The 25916-nt window shown below is 50.2% G+C and overlaps 1 protein-coding gene across 2 annotated transcripts; it reads right to left on the bottom strand.

The window, feature by feature from the left end:
- Nucleotides 1–1679: 1679 nt before the first annotated feature.
- Nucleotides 1680–25915, bottom strand: RNF185 (ring finger protein 185). 2 transcript variants are annotated; one of them, XM_053280493.1, is made up of 7 exons: nucleotides 25041–25915; nucleotides 14514–14734; nucleotides 11673–11691; nucleotides 10400–10512; nucleotides 9448–9502; nucleotides 5855–5972; nucleotides 1680–4375 (listed from the first exon to the last, which is right to left on the bottom strand). In XM_053280493.1, exons 2-7 carry the CDS (start codon nucleotides 14684–14686, stop codon nucleotides 4278–4280), a joined length of 576 nt encoding a protein of 191 aa, XP_053136468.1. In that variant the 5' UTR covers nucleotides 14687–14734; nucleotides 25041–25915; the 3' UTR covers nucleotides 1680–4277. The 2 variants fall into 2 exon arrangements, with proteins under 2 accessions (XP_053136468.1, XP_053136469.1); XM_053280494.1 differs by lacking the exon at nucleotides 25041–25915 and adding an exon at nucleotides 18339–18474.
- Between the last annotated feature and the right edge of the window lies 1 nt (nucleotide 25916).

Raw genomic sequence — 25916 nt, forward strand, 5'->3', positions numbered from 1 at the left:
CTCTGTGGGCGCCAGGAGTCAACATTGACTCGACGGCATACTTTACCTTTTACTTTACTGGCCATTATTCCTTGGTTAAAATGGTGGGTCCTTTGTCAAAGGGGAAAGATCGACAAGTATCTAATAATTGCTTTCTTTAATATTGTTAATTAATTTCAATGCAATACTGTGTTGAAAACTGACCTCGGCCCGTACTCACCAAGTCACGGTTGCTTCTGCCCATCGGAGTTGTGGATCTGCGTCTTAGACCTTTCTGGCAGCTATTGATGCCTGTGGCCACTAGAGGGCAACCAAGTCAAAGCAGTTTTTCCTTTGTGCTGGCAAAAGCAGGACTGGGAGCCAATTTAGCCCAGCCAACCAAGCGGTCCTTTTTGCTGCTTCCTAGCAGGTCTGGAAACAGCCATTGTCCCACCTGTTTCATTTAAAAGGGAAGTGTTTTGCAGCATAGGAAGCTGCCATGTCCTGAGTCAGACCAGGGGTCTATCTAGCTCAGGATTGTCTTCACAGACTGGCAGCGGCTTCTCCAAGGTTGCAGGCAGGAATCTCTCTCAGCCCTCTCTTGGAGATGCTGCCGGGGAGGGAACTTGGGACCTTCTGCTCTTCCCAGAGCGGCTCCATCCCCTGAGGGAAATATCTCACAGTGCTCACACATCAAGTCTCCCATTCAGATGCAACCAGGGCGGACCCTGCTTAGCTAGGGGGACAAGTCATGCTTATTACCACAAGACCAGCTCTCCTCTCCCAGTCCATCTAGCTCCTTTCGCTATCCCTACGACTGTCGGAAATCTGGTCCAAATGGGTTCAACAGTTCACTCACGCCTCAAACGTTTTAGGCGTCCGCCATCTTGAATTTGGGTGAGTGACATCACAAACGACGCTGTTGAGGTGTCTGTGTGTCACTCACTACAACTGTACCAAATCTGGTTCATATCGGTTAGGTGGTCTACAAGGTAAGCGCAGGTGCCCCTCAAACGTTCATATGCCCATCATCTTGCATCAGGGCGGATGACATCATCTCAAACTATGCCGGGAAATCTAGGACCAACAAACGGAAGTACTTCTTCACAGACCGCATAATCAACTTGTGGAATTCTTTGCCACAAGATGTGGTCATGGCCAACATTCTGGATGGCTTTAAGAAGGGTTTGGATAACTTCATGGAGGAGAGGTCTATTATTGGCTACTAGTCAGAGGGCTATAGGCCACCTCCAGCCTCAAAGGCAGGATGCTTCTGGGTACCGGTTGCAGGGGAGTAACAGCAAGAGAGAGGGCATGCCCTCAACTCCTGCCTGTGGCTTCCAGCGGCATCTGGTGGGCCACTGTGTGAAACAGGGTGCTGGACTAGATGGGCCTTCTTGGGCCTGATCCAGCAGGGCTGTTCTTATGTTCTTATGCCATTGAGACATCCCTATGTGTTCCTACAACTGTAGGAAATTTGGTTCAAATCAGTTAGGCGGTTCACAAGTTAGCCCACTTGTGCCTCAAAAACTTACGCATCTGCCATCTTGGATCGGGGTGGAAATCATCACAAACTACACTGTTGAGGTGGTGCTGATTTGGTGCATATTGGTCCAGGCAGTGTGCAGTTGATGGCCACACACTCTCACACTGCCAGGTGATCTCATAAGCCTACGGGAAAGTGGGCTGAAAATAAAAATGAACTCCACACGGGCCTGGGATAATGTAAAAACTTTTTTTTTTTAATTCTACATTACTTTCACAACAGTGAAAATCAGTGAACAATAGTGCTCCACACAGGCGCCATCTTTGCACACAGCCTGTGGCTAGCAAATCTGAATACATAATGTTGGGGGAGAAAGAAATAGTCCAGAACAAAGAGAAAGCACAAGAGGGGAGTCCAAAGTGGAATTCGGATCAGCTGTACATTCCGGAAGAGAATCGGGGTTACGCCCCTATGTCTGCAGCAGCAAAGGAGACCTGTAGCACCTTAAAGACCGTTTATTTCAACACAAGCGTGTGTGGACTCAAGCGCCGCCTTCGCAAGACGCAGCCCAAAGCAGGAAGATCCATGAAAGCTTCTGCTGCAGTAAAGATCCAGAGCTTGTCAAATTTGGGGGGCCCAGACTACAACTCCCAACACTGTGGCTGAGGATGGTGGGAGTTGTAGTCCAACAATATCGGGGGGGCCCCCACATTTGACAGCTCTTGGAGCTTTCAAAGACTCTCCCCTCTTTCAGTCCCACACGGAGACTGCTCAGATGCCCCAGTACAAGATGTCTTCATGACTAGTGCGGCACCTTGAAGATCAGACGGCAAACACCTTGGCCTGCGCGGCCAGAGGGATGCTTTCAGAGCGCTACGTTGTCATAAAAAGCCCACAAAGTCTGTTAGACCAGCTTAATGCCACTTCAAGCCACGACGGCCAAAGGCCGCCCCGTCCTTTTTGCCCGTCTCCGCACATTTACGTTTCTGAGAACGTTTCACTCCCCGGCTTTGGCGCTCGTTTCTCTCGGAATGACAGGCGTGGGGGGTGGAAAGGACAGGCGCAAGAATTCCCTTATCTGTTCAGAGATGCAACTCGAAGTTCCCTTCTCAGCAGAGGGCGCAGGGCACTGCCTCCCCAGCAAAGCTGGCCTGCAAAGCTATGCCGGCTGGAGGATGCTGCCAGGTACAGCCTTTGGAACCTTTCGGGTGTACTGCCGTACCCTTGGGGAAGCCGGGGAGCAGACACAAGGGAAAGAGTTCTCCATCTGGCTGCTTGGCAAGGGTCGTACAAGCTGCTCGCACCTCCTAGGTGGACGCGAAAGGCTTCCCCAGTGCCGGGGAAGAGCATTGCAAGAGTGAAGTCAAGTCCGGGAGTCTTTGGGAGACAACCTTCTATTTACAACCAAGGCAAACTGAGGCCACCCGACTGAGGAATCCCTTATATACACACACACATGCAAGCATTAGGCCCTGCGGATCCTGAAGATTCAGCAGCTAGGCTTTTTAAAGCTAGGCACGCTTGCTTTCCCTGTTCCCCACAAGGACTTCCCCCTGCACAGAGTTCCCCAAAGGACCTTCCTTCCGTCACAATCCAGCGGGAAGCTCTTCGGCGCGACTCCCGTGGAAACGAGAGCGGTGTGCAGCCTCCCTGTTCACTTCAGCGGGGCTCGTGTGGGAGAACAACCCGCTGGAGAAGCGCCCGCGATTTTCCCGCAACCTTCAAAACGACGCCTTTGGTAATCTGCAAAAAGTCCTTCCCCTAACCGTCACTTGGCTTGGACTACTTTTCAAGCAACTCCTCGCTGTACACGCTGCCCCCAGTTTAGGTTGTTTTCGCTTGTGGGAACCGTAATCGTGGAGGAGGGCGAAAGGAGTCAAGAGGCTGTCTTCTGCTCCTCTCAATCAAGCGGATCCAAGATGGCGGGGTGTGTGTGTGTGTTTGGAATTAAATTTCAGATAACATCTCAGGAAGTCGGGATGAGCATGAGTAACTACAGTAGGCAGAACTGTTCCTATTCAAATCAAGAGCCTTTAGCGGGGGGGGGGACAACACTGCTTTTGTTGAGGGGGGCGTGTGCGGTGCGGCAACCAGAGAGGACCCTCCCCTGCCCAACAGCCCCACCCCAGCCCTGAGATGAAAGAACCTGCCCCGTCTGGTTCCGGGAAGTTCAGGCATTGTACAGTTTTAGGGTGAAGGGTCTCTCATCACCCCTCCCTTTTTAAGATCGCTGGGAAGGGTTCGAGAGGGAAGGCCTGTTTACCAACCCCGGTGGGTGACAGCAGAAATGCTGCTAAGGCAATGCCAAGATCCGCCAGGCCTCCTCCAGAAGTCCGATTAGCAGAAGGAGGGATTTCCTGGAGCAACTGGGGACATCGTGGAACCCGAACTCTGGAGCGTGGGCCGACTGATCTCCCTCCCTTCAGCCCTGCTGGGACAGGAGATGGTGGCAAGAGGAGAGGGAGCCCCCAGCTGCCTAGCTGGCCTGCCACTCACCCTCCTGGTCCAGCCTCTCTCCTGGCCGCTTGGCACAGGACTCCGAACACCACGCCCTCTTGGAGGGCGGCGTTCAAGGCGAGGCTCCCGGCTGTGGCCGGGAACCTGCCGGGTGAGACATGGCTCAACTTGAGAATGCGTTTAAAGAGACCTTTAATTCCAAAACTCAGGCACCACGGATGAGATCCGGCCTCACTGCTGCCGTGGGCTTCTGGGAGCTTGTCGTTGGCTGTGGAGCCGGACACCAAGAGGTTCACAAGGGGGCAGGGGGGAGTAGTGGTCTGTGACGAGTTCAGAGCCCCACAAACCGTGGTACAATGCAGGGTTCGCCGCCGGGTTACGCGATCAGCAGCCAGAACATGATCACCAGGGCCACGAACAGGAAGAGGCGGGACAGGAACTGTTCGTCCACATACTGGGGTGTCCCTGGAACAGCTGGGAAGAAAGAAAAGGGGAGATAATCCCAACCGGCTGCTGTTTGTTCATTACAATATTTAGAGCCGGCTTTTCAGTCCCAGGGGGATCTCCAAGGGACTGAAAACTATACAAGAAAATAGCCACAAAACAATACATCAAGAGAAAACAGCAGAAAGCAACATGGGGAGAAATGATAGATGCCCATCATACACCTCACAGATGCCGAATGTGGGAACATCATCCAAGCGGAGGTGAGACGAGTCTTCCAGGCTAGTGAGTGCCACAACTTCCATCTTCCCCGGCCACATCTGGCTATGGTGGCTGGGGGTGATGAGAGCCGTAATTCAGCATCTGGGGATCGAAGATTGGGAACCCCTAACACGACTTGAGGGGCAATTCCAAGGGAAACTGAATCAAGCAGGTTGCCACTTTTTCAATGACCCATAGGCAAAAATTTCAAGCTGATCTTTTACGTCCCCACTGGTAACAGAACATTTCCTATTATAAGGCCATATTTTTTACAAAATCCTTACATAACATAGACCGTCTATGAAGCATGCAAAATGTGTCGGTTATGAAGTCAGAATCCTTGGGCATTATTTTTGATTCTGCGACCAAAGTGTCTTGCACATTTCAGACACCATCTATAATATTTTTGTAAAAAATACGGCCTGATAGAAAGATATGCTCCCCCGACCCCCCGAAGAGGGTGCCCTGGTTTGCTTTGAATCCTCAACGCACAAAATCCTTTGCACAGTGAAGAAAAAGGAAACGTAATACATTGACAACTACATGACTACAATGTCGCCGGCCACCAAAACTCTGCCCCACAGACATTTTGTTGAAGACTGAGGCTTGCTCACAAATCTGGGAGGTGCAGGTCTTCAGCACCAGCTCTGCCTTCTTCAAGACAAGGGCACCATAAGCAAGTGCTGACATTAATCCCACTAGAAGCTGCTCCTCACAAACATATGGGTGAGGATAACTTTGGCAGGGGAATCGCCAAGGAGAGAAGGTGTCGCTTTCAATTCACCCTTTTTAAAAAAGCAACCAACAGAAGGGCACCCATTTCACTGAGGTTTCTAGAGGAAAATAACTCCTCCCTACCTTTCTTCAAAGAGTCCTGAACACTTGAGCCTTAATCTATTAGGCTATGCAAAAACCCACAGCAGCACAAAGGACCAAAGAAAAGCTTTTCATCTGCCACTCAACCCTGGATCTGTTGGCTGGTGAAAGGGTTTGGTTTCTTACAGGTCACAGCCAAGAATGAAGGTGTAAAGCAGGCCTGGCTCAACTTTGCCCCCCCTCAGCTGTTTTTGGACTACAGCTCCCATAATCCCCAGCCACAGTGGCCAACAGCCTGGGATTATGGGAGTCGTAGGCCAACATCTGCAGGAGGGCCGAAGCTGAGCAGCCCTGGTGTAATGCCTCAACTCCCACACAGGTGGCTAAGTCCTGTGGATTATGTCTTTTTCTAAAGGGAGGGGTGCTCTGTACCTGGGGGAGGCCGTCCGTCATTTATGTTGAACGCCGTGGCAAATATACCGAAAGGGAAGGCCCCGATTCCAAATGACATTTGGAAGCCGCCATCGCCAAACCCAAAGCCCTGGAAGCCCTGGGAAGAAAGGAAAGCAAATGGTAAAGGAAAAAAAAAAGGGGGGGGACCCAGTGAAGATAGGGGTTCTCCAATTTGGGTCCCCAGATGATGTTGTACCACAATACCCATCATCCCCTGCCAGCATGGCCAAAGGTGGATCCAACCACATCTGGGGACCCAAGCTGGAGAACCCGGAGTTAGGATTTTTAAATTCAGTCACGCCCCATTTATTTATCGTATTTCTATACCGCCTGACAGAGAACTCTCCATTGCAACCTCTGCAAAGGCAGACGCCAGCCATGCCCACAAACGGCGCCGTGAAAACCAGCGAGTTGAGTAAGGAAGTGATATGAACCCCAGGCTTCTTGGCTATTCTGCCATTTGATTGTGTTGTGCCCCCCCGGCCTCTGAGGTTCTTTTCGATGCATGTCAAAAGGGGGAAATAGCAAACTACTGTAGCAGAAGGGACCACAGGTCGCCAGACACTGAATATGCCGACAGGCTTATAGATGGCCTTGTTGGGTGAAAAAACCACAGCGAGAGCACAAGATTAGCAGTGTCCCAGACATCTGCCAGCCAGCATGGTGTAGTAGTTAAGAGTGCTGGAGTAGGACCGAGGAGACCCGAGTTCAAATCCCCATTCAGCCATGAGACTTGCTGGGTGACTCTGGGCCAGTCACTTCTCTCTCCCGGCCTAGCCTACTTCACAGGGCTGTTGTGAAAGAGAAACTCAAGTATGTAGTACACCGCTCTGGGCTCCTTGGAGGGAGAGCGGGATAGAAATGTAGAAATAACCATCATCTGGTTAGCTACTTTTATGTATCAGCCTCACCCACAGACTAAAGAAATAATGAGCCTTTAATTCTGTAACCTTGTACTTACAACATAGGTATTACTGAACTCTATTCAGGACACCTGGCATCTATATTATTATTATTGTTAATTCGATTTCTATACTGCCCTTCCAAAAATGGCTCAGGGCAGTTTACAAAGAGAAATAACAAACAAATAAATAAGATGGCTCCCTGTCCCCAAAGGGCTCACATTCTAAAAAGAAACATAAGACACACACCAGCAACAGTCACTGGAAGTACTGTGCTGGGTGTGGATAGGGCCAGTTACTCTCCCCCTGCTAAATAAAGAGAATCACCACATTAAAAAGATGCCTCTTTGCCCAGTTAGCAGGGGCAGCATTCTCTATAGCAGTTTAGCATAATTGCTAAATTATGCCAGTATAGTGTAGTGGTTAGAATGTTGGACTAGGACCAGAGTTCGAATTCCCATTCAACCATGAAACTTTGGCCAGTCATGGATCTCTCAGGCTAACCAACCTCACAAGGTTGTTGTGAGGATAAATATAGCCATGCACACTGTTCTGAGCTCCTCGGAGGAAAAAGCAGGATATAAATATATGTATGGAGAGAGAGAGAGAGTTCTTGCCCCTGTTCTCTCTTTCCTCAAATCCCCATTTGAAAGTCTGATAAAAGCTTTGTGACCAAAAGACCTGAAAGGAAAAGTGATGACTGTTTAGCAATTAGCGTCTAACCACCAAGGCTGAAGACTGAGAGGTGAAAAGTGTCAACTTGTTTTGAATATCTCGGGGTGCAGAAGATGTGTATGTGGAGAGGGTGAGAGGAGAACATCTAAAGAACATCTGAAGATCCAAGCTTCAGAACATCTGAAGACTCAAGGGTGGAGTCGGAGTTGTCATAACTATAAGTTTTGAGGGATGTGAGGACTCACCCTAAGAGCAACCAAGGACCAAGAAGAGTATAAAACTAGAAGACCCCAGACCCAACTTTCAGAGAGCAGTTTTTTAGCCAGGCTTTTAGTGATCCTTGAATGTTCTAAATTGTTGTCAGATTGCTGTTTTAACCATCTGTCTCATTGGTTTTTGTTGTGTGTTTCTTTGTGAACTGCCTAGAGCCTTCGGAGTCAGGCGATATATTAATTAAATTAAGAGGGCGACACACAGTCCAACACTGGGGAAAGCACAGTGGGAATGCCTGCTTTCACGTGGTTACTGGAAGATGGTGCAGAACATTTGTTATCTACATTTATATCCCGCTCGTCCTCCAAGGAGCCCAGAGCGGTGTACTACATACTTGAGTTTCTCTTTCACAACAACCCTGTGAAGTAGGCTAGGCGGAGAGAGAAGTGACTGGCCCAGAGTCACCCAGCAAGTCTCACGGCTGAATGGGGATTTGAACTCGGGTCTCCCCGGTCCTAGTCCAGCACTCTAGCCACTACATCACACACCATTCAGCTTTGGCTGAAGCATCTCAAGGCCATACAAACAATTAAGTCAGAGTTGATATGGGCCTCTATGGGCTTTCAGGCCTTGTAATGAAGAGCATTGGCATCGTCCTCCCCCCACCCCTGTCTCTCTCTCCCTCCCTCTCTCGCTCTCATATCAAGGAATGCCACAAGCACCAGAGGTGAGTGAACAGGCCTCTGTCCACCACCTCACTGTAACCGAGTACACTGCCGATACGATCAGCACATCCCGAACCGATCACGTACAGGACGTGCTGCATCGGCCATCGGCTCCCTGCCCGGAGAGTGTAACACAAGCAATGCCCTGGGCTGCAGCAGCAGTTCCAGAAACTGAGCCCCGAAAGCAGGCCGCCCTCACACCCAGGCCTCCTCTGTGGCCTCCGCTAAAAAAAGGCTGCTCTCCGGGTTCAGTGACTGATTTAATCAGGCAGCAACTCTCCGGGGAGTCTGAGCATTTCGAGAGAGAAATGCACCTTAATGACACCCAACAGGGCTGTTTGTTTGAAGTCTAGAGGTCCAGGGCAGACTCTAGGGGCCCCACGCCGACTTGCAGGGAAATATGCAATTATTTCATCAGGTCCTGCGGCCTCCTGATTGCCGCGCAAGGAAATCCTGCCTCCTGACCACGCCCCCCCCCCAAATCACACAGGGCTTTCCTGTTTATGACCATTGTGCCTAGATGTGTGTTTGTTTGCACACATCCTGTTCCCGTCACAATCCCAAGGACACGCGCCGGTTCAAGAGCAACCAGGATCAGAGCACGCGCGCCCCCCCACAAGGTGGAGAAACTGACACTGCAGAATCCCACAAGCAGAAAACAGAATGGTGCTCAGCAGAATTCTGTTAAGCAAATGTGCATCTCGTGCGACTTTATTTTCATGCTCTCTCTTAGGGACAGAACCAGTGGAGGGGAAAGCCAGCTGCAACGCAGTTTGTTCCTTCCTGACTGGACTGGGGCACGGACGGGCGGGCAGGTGCCCCCAGGAAGGGAAAGGGACCAAAGTCCAGAAACCAAGAGCAAATGCTGGAGAGGAGGGCAGCTGATCCCATCCTCCACGTTCTGCTGTTTTAGCCTAAACCTCCAGATTGCTCTCTATGCTAAGAAGCCACCTGCATTTTTGCTTTCTACTTTTGAAAACCAAAATAAAATAATATCTATATCTATATTCTCTCTTTCTCTCTCTCTCCCCCCATCTCCAAGTCATCGCTTACTCACCCCTCTGTTTTCCGGCTCAGGCCTTTGGCCCTGAGGTCGTGGTGGTGTTTTCTCTCTGCAAGATAGAATTGATTCTGTTAATCGAAGAACCGGTTCATTCTGGGACCTGAGAGATGGCACTGCCGAGGCCCCAATCCTTCCCTACACATGGCACATTCCAGCTGCCAAACATTCCAATGGACAGCAAATGTAGGAAGCTGCCATCTACTGAGTCAGACCCTTGGTCCATCTAGCTCACTATTGTCTACACAGGCTGGCAGCGGCTTCTCCAAGGTTGCAGGCAGGACTCTCTCTCAGCCCTATCTTGGAGATGCTACCAGGGAGAGAACTTGGAACCTTCTGCTTTTCCCAGAGCGGCACCATCCCCTGAGGGGAAGATCTTCCAATGCTCACACTTCTAGTCTCCCATTCATATGCAACCAGAGTGGACCCTGCTTAGCTAAGGGGACCAGTCATGCTGGCTACCCCAAGACCAGCTCTCCTCTCTGGGCAGCGAGCCGGTCTGACACTGCCGTGTCAGGCCCACACCACTGCCCCGTCAGAACCCTCAGACCCCTCTCTACCAGTTTACACTTTCTGTTTACATCTGTCGCCACCATCTGCCTACACTGCCCAGGTCTCCACACAAAAGACGGTGGCAGGAAGCGTCCGTCCACGGAACCGTCGACAAAGAACTACTACCCTTTCGTTCAAGCAGGCGGATGTTCACAGATAAAAATAAAGGAAGGGACGCAGCAGCAAGTATCCGGCAAGAGCCCCTGGGCTGAATGGAGAACCTCGGAGAAGCCGCTGCCAATCGGTGTGGACGATACTGAGCTAGACAGACCGAGGGTCTGACTCAGCAGACGGCAGCTTCCGATGTCCCTCTGGAATGCGCGCCAGTGGCTGCTGCAGCACCTTCCACTCCAAGGGCTCTGTGACTCCCACGGGGGAGCCCTCCAGCCCTCCTTACCTGGGGTCCTGCTGTCCGGTGCTGCCCCTTCCATAAAGGGGGATGACTTTATCACGGCTGATTCCAGCTTTACACACAGGGCACACCTGCCTGTTCGGCCGGGTCTCTAGCCACTGAAAAGCAGAACACAAGAACACGTTGGAGACAACTCCTCCGTGGTCCATGCAAGGAGTGCCGGGCGAATCCCAGAGGGTCGGGGCGCCTGGACCGGGAGTCCCCAGATGGCGTACTACAATCCCCATCAACATTTGGGGACCCAGGGTTCAGAAGCCCTGCCCTAGACATGTGTGCCAGCCACCCCACCCCACAACCTGCACACAGAGCAATTCTTTTCATTCATTCATCCATTCATTCAATTTCTAGACCGCCCTTGATAAAGAATTCAGCCCGCCTCCCCCAGCTCCTGAGGGCCTCCCAGTTCCACCCTCCCCATTTTCTTCATTATCTCCCCCAACTCCAAGAGACCGTGGGGAGAGGGGTGAACAAGGGCCCCCTCTCCCCTAGCCACGCCCCATAGCCAGGGGTGGGGCTGGGGGCTGGAGGGGGCTGGGTTCTTTTTATTTTATTTTATTTTATTTTATTTATCTTTGAGGAAAAGCAGGACATAAATGCAAAAACAATAGCACTTAGCACTAGCACTTACGTTTATATACCGCTCTACAGCCGGAGCTCTCTAAGCAGTTTACAATGATTTAGCATATTGCCCCCAACATTCTGGGTACTCAAATCAGGAGTCTGGTGATCTTTGCTATTTTTCAAGCCTGGCCAAAAGAATCCTTCCCTGTGGGAGGCTTTCCCCACGGTGTGGACAGCTTTCTAGGGAAAGCGCTGGGGAAGGACTACGCTGCCCAGCACGCCATGCGCACCTTCCAAGATGGCGCAGGAGCCCAAGCGAGATGGCCGGGAGCAACGGGCAAAACGCAGCCCTGCACGGCGAGAATGGCCGTTTCCGCCTGGTGGCAGGGGACCGTGCAGAATATCCAGCGCGGGCGGAAGTTTCACACAGGCCCAGCAAGCCACACTTTGGGTGGATGGGGGCCCACTGCGACAGTCTTGTCTCGTGGAGCATCCGGCCATCTCTCGGGGCCCCAAGCCAGAGATTGCAAGAGATTGCATGGGCACTGGCATGAGCAGATGGACTTGCCCGAGAGGGATTTGAGCACACGGCGCCTTTAAGGAATGGAAAGGGATATTGCACCTTCTGACACAATCCCCGGGGTGTGCGTGTGCAACGGAGCTGATGAAAGATGAAGTAAAAGAAAAGCTGCCTTACCTGGTGTAAACAAGGCCAACTGTTGGGAATCCCAAAGCGGTGTGTTCGCAGGGCAGAAGGGAGAGAGAAGGGGGCGGGGGGCGGGGGAGAAGATCAAAATACAGGCAGCATTAGAGGAAATCGGAGGCTGGAATCCAGCCGTGCAGGTTTCCCCGCCTGACCCAACAACAAAGCACCAAATATCAAGAAGGGCAACAACTGCCCTCTCCCCATTCAAGCGACTTCTTATAAAACCCGACATGGAGACAGCGGGGCTGAAAGGAAGCGAGAGGCCGCTGAGTTATGCCCTCCCTTTAAAAACAAAATGAACACCCCACCAGCACCCTCCACAACACATTCTAGAGACAGTCCTCGCCATCCTCCTGGATTACGGCACGCAGCAAGCAAAGGGCATGAGCCCAAGAGGTGGGCAGCGGTGGGGCGGGCGGCTGAACAGAGGCCTTGGACTGACTGCAGCAGCGGACTCCGCCCCCCAGGGATGGGGCAGGTTTTCGGCACAGCTCCACTGAGTGGGATGCCCCAGGACCACTTCTGAATAGTGGGGCAAACCCTTGGCTCACTCTGAGGCACCACTCGGGTTGCCCCTAAAGATATTGCCACCCCAAGACCCACTTTGTGTTGCTTAGGCGAGAGGTCCCCAACCCTGCCCCCCTCCCCACCGCCAGATGTTGTCAGACTACAACTCCCATCATTCCCAGGCACAATGGACATTCTGGTGGGGGACGACGGGAGATGTAGTCCAACAATATCTGGGGGACCCAGAGCTGGGAAAGTCCTGGCATAGGGAGCTGAACTCCGCCCCAGACAGCATTCCTGCACCACCAGGGATTCTTTTTAAAAAATTATTTATTATTATTATTATTGATTCAATTTCTATACTGCCCTTCCAAAAATGGCTCAGGGCGGTTTACACAGAGAAATAATAAATAAGTAAGATGGATCCCTGTCTCCAAAGGGTTCACCATCTAAAAAAGAAATATAGGCTAGACACCAGCAACAGCCACTGGAGGGATGCTGTGCTGGGGACGGATAGGGCCAGTTGCTCTCCCCCTGCTAAATAAAGAGAATCACCACGTTAAAAGGTGCCTCTTTGCCAAATTACACAACCCCCTTGCTTGGTATGGCGCTTTCCTCATCTCTGTAGCCGTGGGATGAGCGTCAGTTGCCTGGCCGTCAGACAGACAGCAAGACATCCACGGTTTCTCTCGCTGAAATCCCGCCCTGGCCTGTTCCCTTTGCTTTTGGCTCACGCAAACGCACGTCTCCCACGGAGCAGGAGCGGCTGGTGCTCATGACGGGGACTGACTCCAACGTATCCTGCCTTGCCAGGCACAGGCTCCGAAACGGGGGACGTGATTCTCATCCCACTTTGACCCAGAAGGCGCTCGGCCTCCCGTTCAAGCAGCGCCATCCAAAAACCAGTCCAACCGGAGTGTGGGAATGGAGCGGCCGACAAATCATGACTGCATCGGCACAGACGTTATTTCCCACTGCCCAAAGTTACTTCCGTTCCACCGCTGGGCTACGACAGCAAGGTCTGGAAGAGTTTCCATTCTGAGCTGCTCTGCTCCCAGGCTGGTCTGGGGAGGGAGGCGGGCGCTTCCTTGGCGACCCCATCGCCAAGGCGGAAACAGCAAGAAAAGCGGCCCATAAGAGGGGAGGAGACCTCTTGGGAGGATTCTAACTGCACATTGCCTGGGTTCTTACATATCCTAGTGAGGCCATAAGGACAGCCCTGCTGCAGGATCAGGCCCAAGGAGGCCCATCTAGCCCGGCACATGGTGGCCCACAGTGGCCCAACCGAGGCCTCTGGGAAGCCCCCAAGCAGACCCCGAGGCATCCCCGAGGCAAGGTTCTGCAGCAGGGTTCTTCGCGAGCGCATGAGCCAAAACGGCTTGGGCCCTGGGTATTTAAGAGGACGTCTTCTTTGCCATGAACCCCACCGCCCATTGAGATCATCTGGGGAGGTTCGTCTGCAGTTGCCACCAGCTGGTCTGGGGGCTACTTAAGGGACGGGCCTTCTCCGCTGCTGCCCCGAAGCTTTGGAACGCGCTCCCTGCTGAAATAAAGAGCCTCCCCATCTCTGACAACTTTTTAGAAGTTTTTAAAGACACATCTATTCACCCAGGCTTTTAATTAAATATCGTTTTAACAGTTCTAACATTAAGACGGTATAAGGGCAATGAAATTCCCAGGTACCCTTTGTTTGTTTGGGTGTATAAATATAAATATAAATTCACTGAAGCAAGGTATTTTGCCTTGTATGGGGTAGGCACAACTCAAACAACCTCTACCATGGAGAGCTGGTCTTGTGGTAGCAAGCATGACTTGTCCCCTTAGCTAAGCAGGGTCCACCCTGGCTACAAATGAAAGGGAGACTTGATGTGTGAGCATTGTTAAGATCTTCCCCTCAGGGGATGGAGCCGGTCTGGGAAGAGCTTATAGGTTCCAAGTTCCCTCCCTGGCAGCATCTCCAAGATCGGGCTGAGAGAAATTCCTGCCTGCAACCTTGGAGAAGCCGCTGCCAGTCTGGGTAGACAATCCTGAGCTAGATGGACCAAGGGTCTGACTCAGTAAATGGCAGCTTCCTATGTTCCTATTCCTCATCGGTAAAAATGCACGAAGCACACGCAATGGAAAGGCTTTAGTCAAAAAGTACCTAACATTTGTTAACGGTCTACATTAGTTTTGCAACTGAATGGTAAAACGGCTGCTTTTCTTTCTAAGCTTTTAAGGATTTCCAAGCCATTCTTGTCTGGAGATAGGAAAAAATTGGGAGAGAAGGTATTCTCTCTAGACACAGACAAAACCGAAGAAACAAAAGGACAACGGGACACTGACCAGAAGAGGTGGCCACACAGGCTGATCACCGCATCCTTGGCAGTGTCCAAGCAGATGTTGCACTCGAAGGTGCTATCCTGGCTCTGACCGTCCCCATTGCTGCCGTTGCCGCTGGTCCCACCAGTACTGGAGCTCTCTGGCGAGGCCGATGCCGCCGGACCCTTGCTGGCCATCCCCGGCTCCTGTTCAGGCCCAGTCCAGAAACCGTTCACGACCAAAATCTAGGCGAGAAGAAGAGAGAATCCATGCAGAGAAGGCCATTACAAAACGCTGCTGATCCAACTACAAGAAGATGACCACACCAGAAGCTACTATCCGAGTAAAATTAGATGATTCGGAGTTTTTTAAATGGGGAAAAAAAACAGATGTCATCCATTTTCAGAATGATGGTATGGTGCTGAAGAAGACACTTTCCAGGTGGAAATGCGTCTGGCTCCGTTTAATTTGCGATTGTCTCCTATTGGGAAACTGGCATTGGTTGGATTTGGACCTACAAGGGCTTCCACAGCACTTTTGGGACTTGTTTCATCCTCTCTGTTTTGTGGTTTGGGACACTTATTCCCATGGATTTAGACTATGACTTTTAAAGTGACTTTTGAACGTAGGTGTTTGGGGGTTTTTTTAGTGTTTATTTGTATATTTTAATGTTTTTGAGAATCCTTTGAAATTTATAATACATTTCTCATTCTTATTATTAGTTAATTATTTGTGTGTTTGGATTCTTTGGTGGCTTTTGGGGTCCACATTTTTTGATCCATTACAACGTTTTAGATCCATTCTATTCCTCCTTCTTGCTCTTCTTGGTACTATCCTTTTTCATAAATACAGCAACATAAATACAGTGGAAGATAATTTTGATATGGAAAGAACATTTAACAGTTTACAAAAGAAATGAAGCATAAATACAGAGTTAACTTGTGATAAATAGACGCAAATAGAAATATAAGAAAATGGTTCAAAGGTTTCGAAGAATCCATTCAAGCAATTGGAGATCATCCATCAAGCCGATCAAGGCAGTCTCCACCCCGTAGCCCACCCGAAAACCAGTTTGAAATGGGTCTAGATAATCAGTTTCCTCCAAGACCGCCTAGAGCTGAGAGGCCACCACCCTCTCAATTACCTTGCCCAGCCATGGGAGGCTGGAAACAAGCCTATAATTGCTCGACTCCAAGGGATCTTATGCAGGCTTCTTTAGAAGAGGTCTAATGATTGCCTCCTTAAAGACATGGAGGCATCCTGCCCTCCTTCAGAGAAGCATTTATGATATCCACCAGGCTGTTTACAACAACCTCCCTGCTAGATCGAGCAAGCCATGTTGGACAAGGGTCAAGAGAACAAGTGGTAGGCCTCACCACTCCAAGCAGCTTGTCCACATCCTCACGAGTCACAAACTGAAGCCGATCCAGTCAAATTACATAAGAGGAGTCGTTGGGGACCTCCAGCTTGGACGTCAAATTAATTGTGGAGTCTCCATTTAGGTCAGCCCGAATCCGAGAGATTTTATCTGCGGAAAGCTCTTTAAACACATCACAGCGGGTAACTGATGACTCCAAATTCTGGTTCAAGGGAGTGGGGGCAGATACTAATCCCCTCACACCCCTGAACAACTCCGCTGGACGTGAACTCGCAGAGACAATACGGGCAGAAAAGAACCGCCTCTTTGCCGCACATATCGCCTGAGCATAGATCTTTAAATGTGCTCCATGTCGCAATCTGTCAGATTCGAGTCGAGTCTTCCTCCACTTGTGCTCCAGTTGCCTACCTTGCCTCTTCAGCCCCCGTAGATCTTCCGTATACCAAGGGGCCAATTTTGAAGCGGGTCGGAGGGGACGCTTGGGAGCAATCGTGTCTACTGCCCTGGTGAGCAAGTTGTTCCAATTCTCAACCAGGGCATCAACAGGATCACCAGCAAAGCCAACATTAAACCCCTCCAAGGCTTCTTGAAATCCTTCCAGATCCAATAACCTCTTCGGGTGGACCATTCTAATAGGCCCCTCGCCCCTGCGGAGGTGGGAAGTGGTTGTAAGTCCAACCTTAACCAGATGGTGGTCCGTCCATGACAATGGGGAAATCACAGGAGTCCGCACCCACGGAGCACCACCCTGATCAGAGTAAAATACCAAATCAAGCGTGTGACCTGCAATATGCATCAGTCCAGAGACCACTTGGGATAGGCCCATAGTTGTCATGGCCGCTATGAACTCCTGAGCTGCCCTGGACAGATTGGTCCCGAAATGAACATTGAAGTCCCCCAGCACCAAAAGTCTGGGAGACTCCAACGCGAGTTCCACGACCAAGTCCGTGAGCTCAGTAAGGGATTCCACTGGGCAGTGGGGCGATCGGTACACCAACAGAAGTCCCAATCTATCCCTGGTCCCCAAACTCAAGTACACACATTCAATATGGTCCAATACCCTGACAGGGACCCTGGTAAGGGAGATGTTATCCTTATAGACCACAGCCACCCCACCTCCCCGCCCACGTCCCCCAACCTGCTCCTCTACAGAATATCCTGGAGGGAGAAGCTGGGACCAAACTGGACCACTAGCCTCCCCCAACCAAGTCTCGGCAATACATACCAGGTTGGCCCCTTCATCCATGATCAAATCATGGATGAGTTCAGATTTATTTTGGACTGACCTGGCATTACAGAGGAGCAGGGGAAAGCTATGTGGGTTGTTGGCAGTGCTCCCCGAGGTCAGAGAGTTGGCAGGACAGCCGGAAGGGGAGACCGCTATTAAATTTCTGACTACCCTTCCCCTGGAACGGCCCGCTGACCTGCCAACATTACTTCTTCTATTCCCCACCACCACCGGGATGGCTGCCCCATAGTCAACGAAGGCACCCTCTGTTCCCCCCATCTTCAGATGAACCCAAACACATTACAGCAATTTTTCAACCCAAGTCTAAAACACCTTAAAACTAATTAAACAGAAGCCCTCTAACCATCACCCTCGTTCTCCCCGTAAAGGGCCCGCCGCCACAAGGAGCCTGCCTATAAAGCCCAAAACTGAGCAGGTGACCCGAGGAACAGCTGAGTCACTCAAGGGCTAGTCCCAATCCTGCTCCCACTTCCCACAGTTGTTAACCTGAGGCTGCAGCCCCACAGGGGAAGCAGAAGCAGGCAGGCAACAGCAGAAGGAACCCCAGCACCCACCTGGTCTCTCACTCCAGGCAGCACTGAGGGGAGCTAGATGGACTCTCCCTTTCTCTCTCTGCTGGGCTTCGATATTGTCCATGAGCCGGGCCCACACATTTCTGGCTATTGGTACCATCTCAGGGGAGAACTGCTCATAGTGATTTTGGACAATGTCCACCCCGCTAGAGGTGGAAAAGAGGTGACAGCATCGTTGCACGTACCGCTTTCTCCGTGTTTTCGCCCCTTTCTTCATCTCTACCCCGCCAAATGATGAGGGTAAAACTGCGGGCATCTTTTGCACAGAGGAAAGCATTAGGGTCAGGGTGAGGGTAACAATGAACAGACGGCTGTACACCTTCCATGGAGTCATTTTTGGAGGACAATCCTGGCAATCTGCATTTCCATCCCGCTGACAATATCGATCTAACTTTGTAGTCGTTTGTGTTGTAAAAACATTTAAAAGCTTTTACACCAGCACTGCAAATCAGGACAACAGAAGCACCACATGCGGCGAGCTGGATGTCTTTTCCATCTCTAGGGGGGCAGACCTTTGCCAGACACCACAACGAGCATTTGTGCCCCCAGGGGGAACCCATCTTTCCACAAAAGGACCCCACTCCCCCAGCTGGTAACGAACTCTAGTGGTGTAGAATCACCCCCTCATCTCATCATTGGCCCAAACTCACCGGAAGCAAGCACGCAGCCCGGCTCACTCTCTCGGCAAGGAGGCCCGAGGCCAAACACCGGCTGCTGAGGAGGACTCTGCCGTCTCCCCACTTCGCTCCCACCAAGGGGCCTCCTTGCGTGCGGTCATGACACCCAGCTCCGGATCCAGAGGGCCGTCAGGCTCAAGTCACCGGCACACAGCAAGTGGGGAGGAGGCAAACACCCTTTTCAACAGAGCTCTTTTCACACTGTTACATCATTGCCAAGGAGGTCCCCGAAGGGCGGCCCTGCGATCAGCGTGCCACTCCTGAGCTTGGCAGGCTGCCCGCGGCTCCGCCACTCCCCACAAAGTTAAAGCGCACATTTTGGATGGGGGAGGAGGACCACATCATGGGCCTGTGCTCACGGACTTCCTCATCCAGCCCCACAACCCACAGGAAGCACGGCGCCACTAGCCTGTCAACATTCGGCTGGCTTTCTGTACGGGAGGAAAGTCTTCTCAGCTTGAATCTGGAATGCTGTTATTATTATTATTATTATTTATTATCATTATTATTACATTTACATCCCGCTCTTCCTCCAAGGAGCCCAGAGCGGTGTAGTACATACTTAAGCTTCTCCTCCCAACAACCCTGTGAAGTAGGTGAGGCTGAGAGAGAAGTGACGGGCCCAGGATCACCCAGCTAGTCTCATGGCTGGATGGGGATTTGAACTCGGGTCTCCCCGGTCCTAGTCCAGCACTCTAACCACGACACCACGCTGGCTCCATGTTCGCACCAAATGGAAACTTCTTGTCTGGACTTTTGAAATCCTCCAGGGCACTGCCCCACACAATCCCTCCACCTCTTATTTCCCATTCTGCTTCTGCTCTTCAGTTCTCCAGCTCTGTTATTCTCAGTCACCCAGAGTCTTAAAGCTGTTTTGAGTATTTGGGGATGGGGGGTAGGAGAGAAGCACTCTAAATATATTTAAAAACAAATAGATGTCCAACAGACAGACTTGCTTGCTTGGTTGCCTGCAATAAATAGGACTCATCACCAGGTGAGCATGCAGAAGCTGTACAGAAGGGGAAAGCACAGCATCTCACAATCCCCGGCAGCACCAGAAAAAGATCAATTCACAGATCATGTGCTATGGCCACTCTGGGCAGCAGTGAGTGAACCTTGCTCTGCTCAAACAAAAAAAAAAAAAAAAGAGGGGTGGTTTCTTTTTTTGCAAGTATTTAACTGTGTGTGGCTTGAAAATTTCCAGTGGCTGTTCAGCCAGGACTCTTAAAAAGTGTTGAACTGAACCCAAACAACAGTTCAGAGAAGGTGTTTGCAGTGACCTGAGTCTTTTGATTGCCTTCGACCTGAACCAGAAAAAGAAAAAAACCTCAACACAAACAAGCAGCTCAACAAACAAACATTCAGCTTCCAGTTGTATACAGCAAATGTTTTGTTTTCTTGGTTCCCGTCGCCCCCTGCCTGGCCTTTTGCACGTGTTTGTAAAAGCCTTAACACACCCAAACAGCTTTGAAAAATTAATGTTTTCCCTAAAGTTAAGTCAGTCATCACTGCATTCATTTTATAGAATTACACTGCAGGCAAAAACGTGGCATGATTCTGCATGAAACGTATTTAAACCAGTTCAAAACGGGTATGTATGGAGTGCATTCTTGGAACTATACATGACCTAGATGCCACTTGGATCAGGTCAGAGAAAGAAGTCAACTGTGCAACTTCCAGTTATGAATCCGGAGTGTACTGTACTATAGGGTGTATTCCCCCCCCCCTTACGGACATATTTGCTTAGGGTTTTTATTTATTTATTTAAACCATGTGTATGCATGCTTATAAGTTTATTTCAGAGGAGTGGGTTGCGGGGGGAGTAAATGGGCAAGGAGGGCAGGAACAAAAGAGGAGGGAACTGGGTATGTTAATAAAACCAAACGCTCTTTCAATAAAGTATTAGCAAGAAAAACAAAACTATAATTACATTGTGCTGTTTAAGTGAAACACACACACACAGCTATTACAGAAGATCAGTGTTCCCGCTAAGGCGTGGGCATCTCCTTGCGCATACAAGTTGTCTGTGTGCGCATGCACAGTTAATTTTAGATCCCACTCAGGTTGAATCAGGAAGGCCCCACTCTGACTGCATGTGCGCGCACGCTGCCTTGAGACTGCTGCCCAGAACAAAACTCTTTCCACACGCAGATGAGAACATTGCAGAAGACTATTAGAGGAACAGCATATTTTTAAAAGGTTTAAACCCAGAGGGTTCTCTGGTATGTGAGGAGAGCTGGTCTTGTGGTGGCAAGCATGAATTGTCCCCTTTGCTGAGCAGGGTCTGCCCTGGTTTGCATCTGAATGGGAGACTTGATGTGTGAGCACTGGAAGATTTTCCCCTTAGGGGAAGACCCCCTCATCATCTGCCCAGATGCTCTGGGAAGAGCACCTGCATGATTGCATGCAGAAGGTTCCAAGTCCCCTTCCTGGCAGCATCTCCAAGAGAGGGCTGAGAGAGACTCCTGTCTGCAACCTTGGAGAAGCTGCTGCCAGTCTGGGTAGACAATACTGAGCGAGATGGACCAAGGGTCTGACTCAGGATTGACTTCCTAGTTAGTTAGTTGCTTATTTATGATCTTAGATCAAACAGCAATACAAGCAGAATATACTCAGTAAGAAAAAGCAAAAACAGAAACTAAAATATTGTCACATACATAAAATCAAAAACCTTTGGCAGTAGCTGATTGCAACTTCCTATGTTCCTATGTATTAAAAGCAGCTTCCAGCAACAGACTTTGCAAAATACTCTTCTTCTTTTTTAATGAGTGGGAAATATAGAAGCAAGAAGGCACAAGAAATCATTAGCATTTAACCCAGAACTTTGGGAATGACATAAAAGAAACAGAGTGGAGGCCAGATTACACAGCATGTTTTGTGTTCCTGCAAATCTCATACCTTTCTCAGGCATCTTCCTGCAGGCACTGAGAGGAGAAGGTCCACATGACTCACAGGAATATAGGAAGCTGCCATATACGGAGTCAGACCATTGGTCTCTCTACCTCATTATTGTCTTCACAGACTGGCAGCGGCTTCTCCAAGGTTGCAGGCAGGAATCTCTCTCTCAGCCTGATCTTGGAGATGCTGCCAGGGAGGGAACTTGGAACCTTCTGCTCTTCCCAGAGCGGCTCCATCCCCGGAAGGGAATCTCTTCCAGTGCTCACACTTCTAGTCTCTCATTCAGATGCAACCAGGGCGGACCCTGCTGAGCTAAGGGGACAAGTCATGCTTGCTACCAGAGAACCAACTCTCCTCTGATAGGGAAACACTGGGACCAAATTGTGAAGGAGCTTAGAATTGGAAGCTGTGATCCTGACTATGTAGGACATCAACATCTGTATAACATCTGTGTAAACCGCCGGGAGCCATTTTTGGAAGGGCGGTATAGAAATCAAATTAAATTGAAATTGAAAGGCTGTGGCAGAAAAAGACCAAAATAATCCCAGTGGTAATTGGCACCCTGGGTGCAGTTCCAAAAGACCTTGAAGAGCACCTCAACACCATAGGGGTCACAGAAATCACCACCAGCCAATTACAAAAAGCAGCTTTACTGGGAACAGCCTATATTCTGCGACAATATCTATAACAACTGACAATAAAATTCTGGCATCCCAGGTCCTTGGGAAGGACTCGATGTCTGGATAAAACAAACCAGTCGATAACACCTGTCTGACTGTGCAAACAAGAAATAATAAATAATAAGAACATACACTGAAGTGACTGCTGGCATTACTGGTTTGGCTACATTTCCAGCTGTGCTGCTAGTCCACGTGATCTGCTTATTACATTAAAGAGGTGTCCGATTTCCTAGAAATTGCTCTAGAAGCAAATGTTTCTTCCACTTCTGTAAGATAACCACTCTCAATCCCTCTCAGCCTAACCTACGTTGCAAGGTAATTGTGAGAGTGAAAAATGATGGGGAGAAGCATATTCCACCCTGAGTTCATTGGGGGAATAAAACTATAATGAATAAATAAAACAGCTATAATGAAGAAATAAAGGTGGGATAAAACTATAATGAATAAATAAAACAGCAGCAGAGGATCTGAGGGAAGGTGCGGAGCAACCATCCTGGATTCCTTTGGGAGCATAAGGCTCATCCCCAGATCCCTGCCACCCCCTTCACCCCACCTCGCAGCTCCAGTCTATAATGAGGAATATGAGGCATGCAGCTGGGGGTGGGGGGGGCACCTCTTAGCACCTGCAAACTTATTGACCACTAGAGGCAGCAGGGGCAGAGACAGTCAGTAAGGCCATTTTTCCTCTGGCCACACCTGCTCTACTCTACTTTCCCTTTGTTAGACTGAAAGTCTCAGGTTTCATTCTCTCACCTGAGACACAGACTTCTTTCTCCTTTCCCTGCTTCCTGTACGTCGCTAGCAATGAGGCATGACCTTGCAAGACCTCTTACTCTATCTCCCGAATAGATTTCCTAAATCAATGACTCTCTTTAGAACTCTATGTTTCCGGACAACATTAATTAGCAGTGCTTCCTAACCTATGCACTTCCGCTGTAGCAGAGAAAGACCTCTCCCCTCCTGAGCTCTCTAACAAAATAATGTGAGCCCTTTGGGGACAGGGATCCATCTTATTTATTTGTTATTGCTCTGTATAAACCGCCCTGAGCCATTTTTGGAAGGGTGGTATACAAATCAAAATGATGATGATGATGATGATGATGATGATGATAATGTTGTAGATCTTTGTATTTTTGTTATTTTTTCTATCTCTTTTTCTTCGACATAGCAATACCAGGTGATAGCAGAATAGAAGAAAAAGAAATAGAGAAAACAACAAAATACAAAGATCTACAAATGGAAATTGAAAAGCTGCGACAGAAAACCACCAAAATAATCCCAGTGGTCATTGGCGCCCTGGGTGCAGTTCCAAAAGACCTTGAAGAGCACCTCAACACCATAGGGGCCACAGAAATCACCATCCGCCAGTTACAAAAAGCAACTTTACTGGGAACAGCCTATATTTTGCGACAATATCTATAATAATAACAGCAACAATATTGATAATAAAATCCAGCCATCCCAGGTCCTTAGGAAGGACTCGATGTCTGGATAAAACAAAACAGTCAATAACACCTGTCTGCCTGTGTAAACAAAAATAATAAAAAGAGGGCACCCTTCCTCTGATGCCTGTCCCTCAGCAACTGGGATTCAGAGACAGCCTGCCTCGGAACACGGAAGCTGCATTTAGTAGATGTGGCTAATTGCCACTAATAGACCTTGCCTCCTCCACAGATGTGTCTCATCCTCTTGGCAGGCCATCAAACCTAGCAGCTGTCTCCACCCTCATTAATAAATTCCTAAAGACACAAGACTAGCCTGGCTGGCTTAGGTCAAGGTGAGTCCAACTAGCCCCATTTCCAACAATGGATAGCCAGGTGTCACTCCAGGAAGTCCACCAGCAGAGCAAGGAAAGGGGGAAGAAGAAAAAACAGCCAGACCTCCCCCACCACTTGTCCCCAGCACCTGGTACTCAGAGCAGGGGCATAGCAAGGTTGGAGGGGGCCCAGAGACAAGATTTTAAAATGGGCCCCCCGCTGATATACACACACAAACACACTTCACAATATATCGTGCACTCACACCCACATCCCCATTATGAATACGGTGAATATCTAGTTCACATCTAGTTTTTTTACTCTCTGCTCCTGCCAATCTCCAAGAGACTCAACATAATTCATAGGGGGTGCAACACGGGCGGGTGGGGAGTCATGTGATGTGCCTCTGGGGGGCCCCTCGAGGCAATGGGGCCCCAAGATGACTGCCTCGCCTTGCCTAATGGTAGTTACGCCCCTGACTCTGAGATAGACTGCTTCTCAACAGGAAGGCTCCACTCCAGACGACTATGGCTTGTAAAAGCATACACTCCCCACGCACTGGATCAGATCCCAGCTGGCTCCATCTCACCTGGCCTCCTGCTTCTAACCGAGGGCAGACAGATGCTTCTGGGAAGCCCACCTGCGGGGCATGACAACCACAGATAGGCCCCTCCCCCAGTGTCTGTTCCAGCATCTGGCGCTCTACGGTAAACTACCACTCAACCCGGAAGCTCCATTCATAACCACCATGCAAAAGAAGAAAATAAGCAACCCCCCCCCTGCTGGATTAGATGGCAGCTGGGGTCCGTATCACAGCCAGACTCTGGCTTCCAACCATAAAGAAGCAGAGCAGTGTGTCCTCTAACACGGATTCCCAGAGGTTGTGGACTACAACTCCCATAATCCCCAGGCAGAGGCCACTGCAGCTGGGGGTGCTGGGAGCTGTCGTCAACAACATCTGGGCATCCCTGTTAAGAGGAAACACTGGACCAGAGGCCCACGAGTGGGGCATGAGAACAGGAACAGCAACCGACCCTCCCCCCGCTCACTTGTCCCTAGCACTCTGGGGTAGATTGCTCCTGCACATGGAGGCTCCATTCCTAACTAGCCTGGCCCACAAGCCCCCGCATACCCTGGGTCAGATCAAGGGGGGCGGGGTCCACCCCCGGCCAGTCTCCCCACCCCCGCCACCCCCGACGGGGCGCTAAGGCCGCAGCCCTCCAAAAAAAACCCCCAGCCCTCAGCAGCAGCTGGGACGGAAGCGGCGCTGCTCCCGGGAGAAATGCCGCCCTGGTGGGCTTCCCTTCCCTTCCCTTCCCCACCCCGCCCCAGCCACTCACCGTGGCCCTCGCTGTCTCCTCCGGCCGCCCCGCGCGAGTGTGGCCGTGGCGCTCGCTCCCAATTCGGGTCCACCTCCGGAGCAGCCACAGCCGTCAGCTGACTCTCCCCGGCAGAGAGCCCGCCCCACCACCACCGGAAGCGACCGCTTTCTCCGGAGCGCCCGTTGTCCGTTCGGATAGAGTTCCGCCTGGCCCGGGTGGCCGCCGCAACCAAGGTTCCGCCTCGGAGAGGCTAAAAGGTGCTTCTTTGCACAATTAGCAGGGCGGGGGGGGGTCTTTAAAATAAAACAAAAAGGCAAACCACCACCAAATGATTATTTATTTAATCATATAGTTATACCGTCTGATGTGTACAGCGGTATGCACCCTTTAAAATAATATTTTAAAAAAATAAATTAAAAATGGATTTAAAAATCTACCCAGCACAACAGAAACAAACTCAAAAAGAATGTGTTAAGAGGCCCCATGGTTAAAAATTAATCCCGGTTAAAAGCCTGCGAGAACAGGTGGGTCTTTGAGGAGTCATCCTTTAAAACAGACAGAGAAGGAAGGAAGGAAAAGGAGATGCTTTGCAGCTGAAGTTTCTTTTTCTGCTTTTATGGTGCTTTCCCCGTTGCACTGTTTTAGTGGTTGCTGAGTCCGCAGAGAAAGACGGGGTACGGAGGTAAAGAATGACTGAGCCATATTTGGAAAGGCGGTGTTCTATAAATCAGATAAAATAAATAAATACAAAATAAACCAATGTCGGTCCATGCGCGACTGGGTCCTGGAGAGCGCTGCAATATAGACGCTCTCTGCCACTTGTGTACACGCAACTTGCTTTCCTGCCGACGTGCAAAACCCGAGAGAGGGCGCCTCCACACGTTCCCCTGGCAG

The sequence above is a fragment of the Hemicordylus capensis genome, chromosome 15 (assembly GCF_027244095.1).
Source record: "Hemicordylus capensis ecotype Gifberg chromosome 15, rHemCap1.1.pri, whole genome shotgun sequence".
NCBI lineage: Eukaryota > Metazoa > Chordata > Lepidosauria > Squamata > Cordylidae > Hemicordylus > Hemicordylus capensis.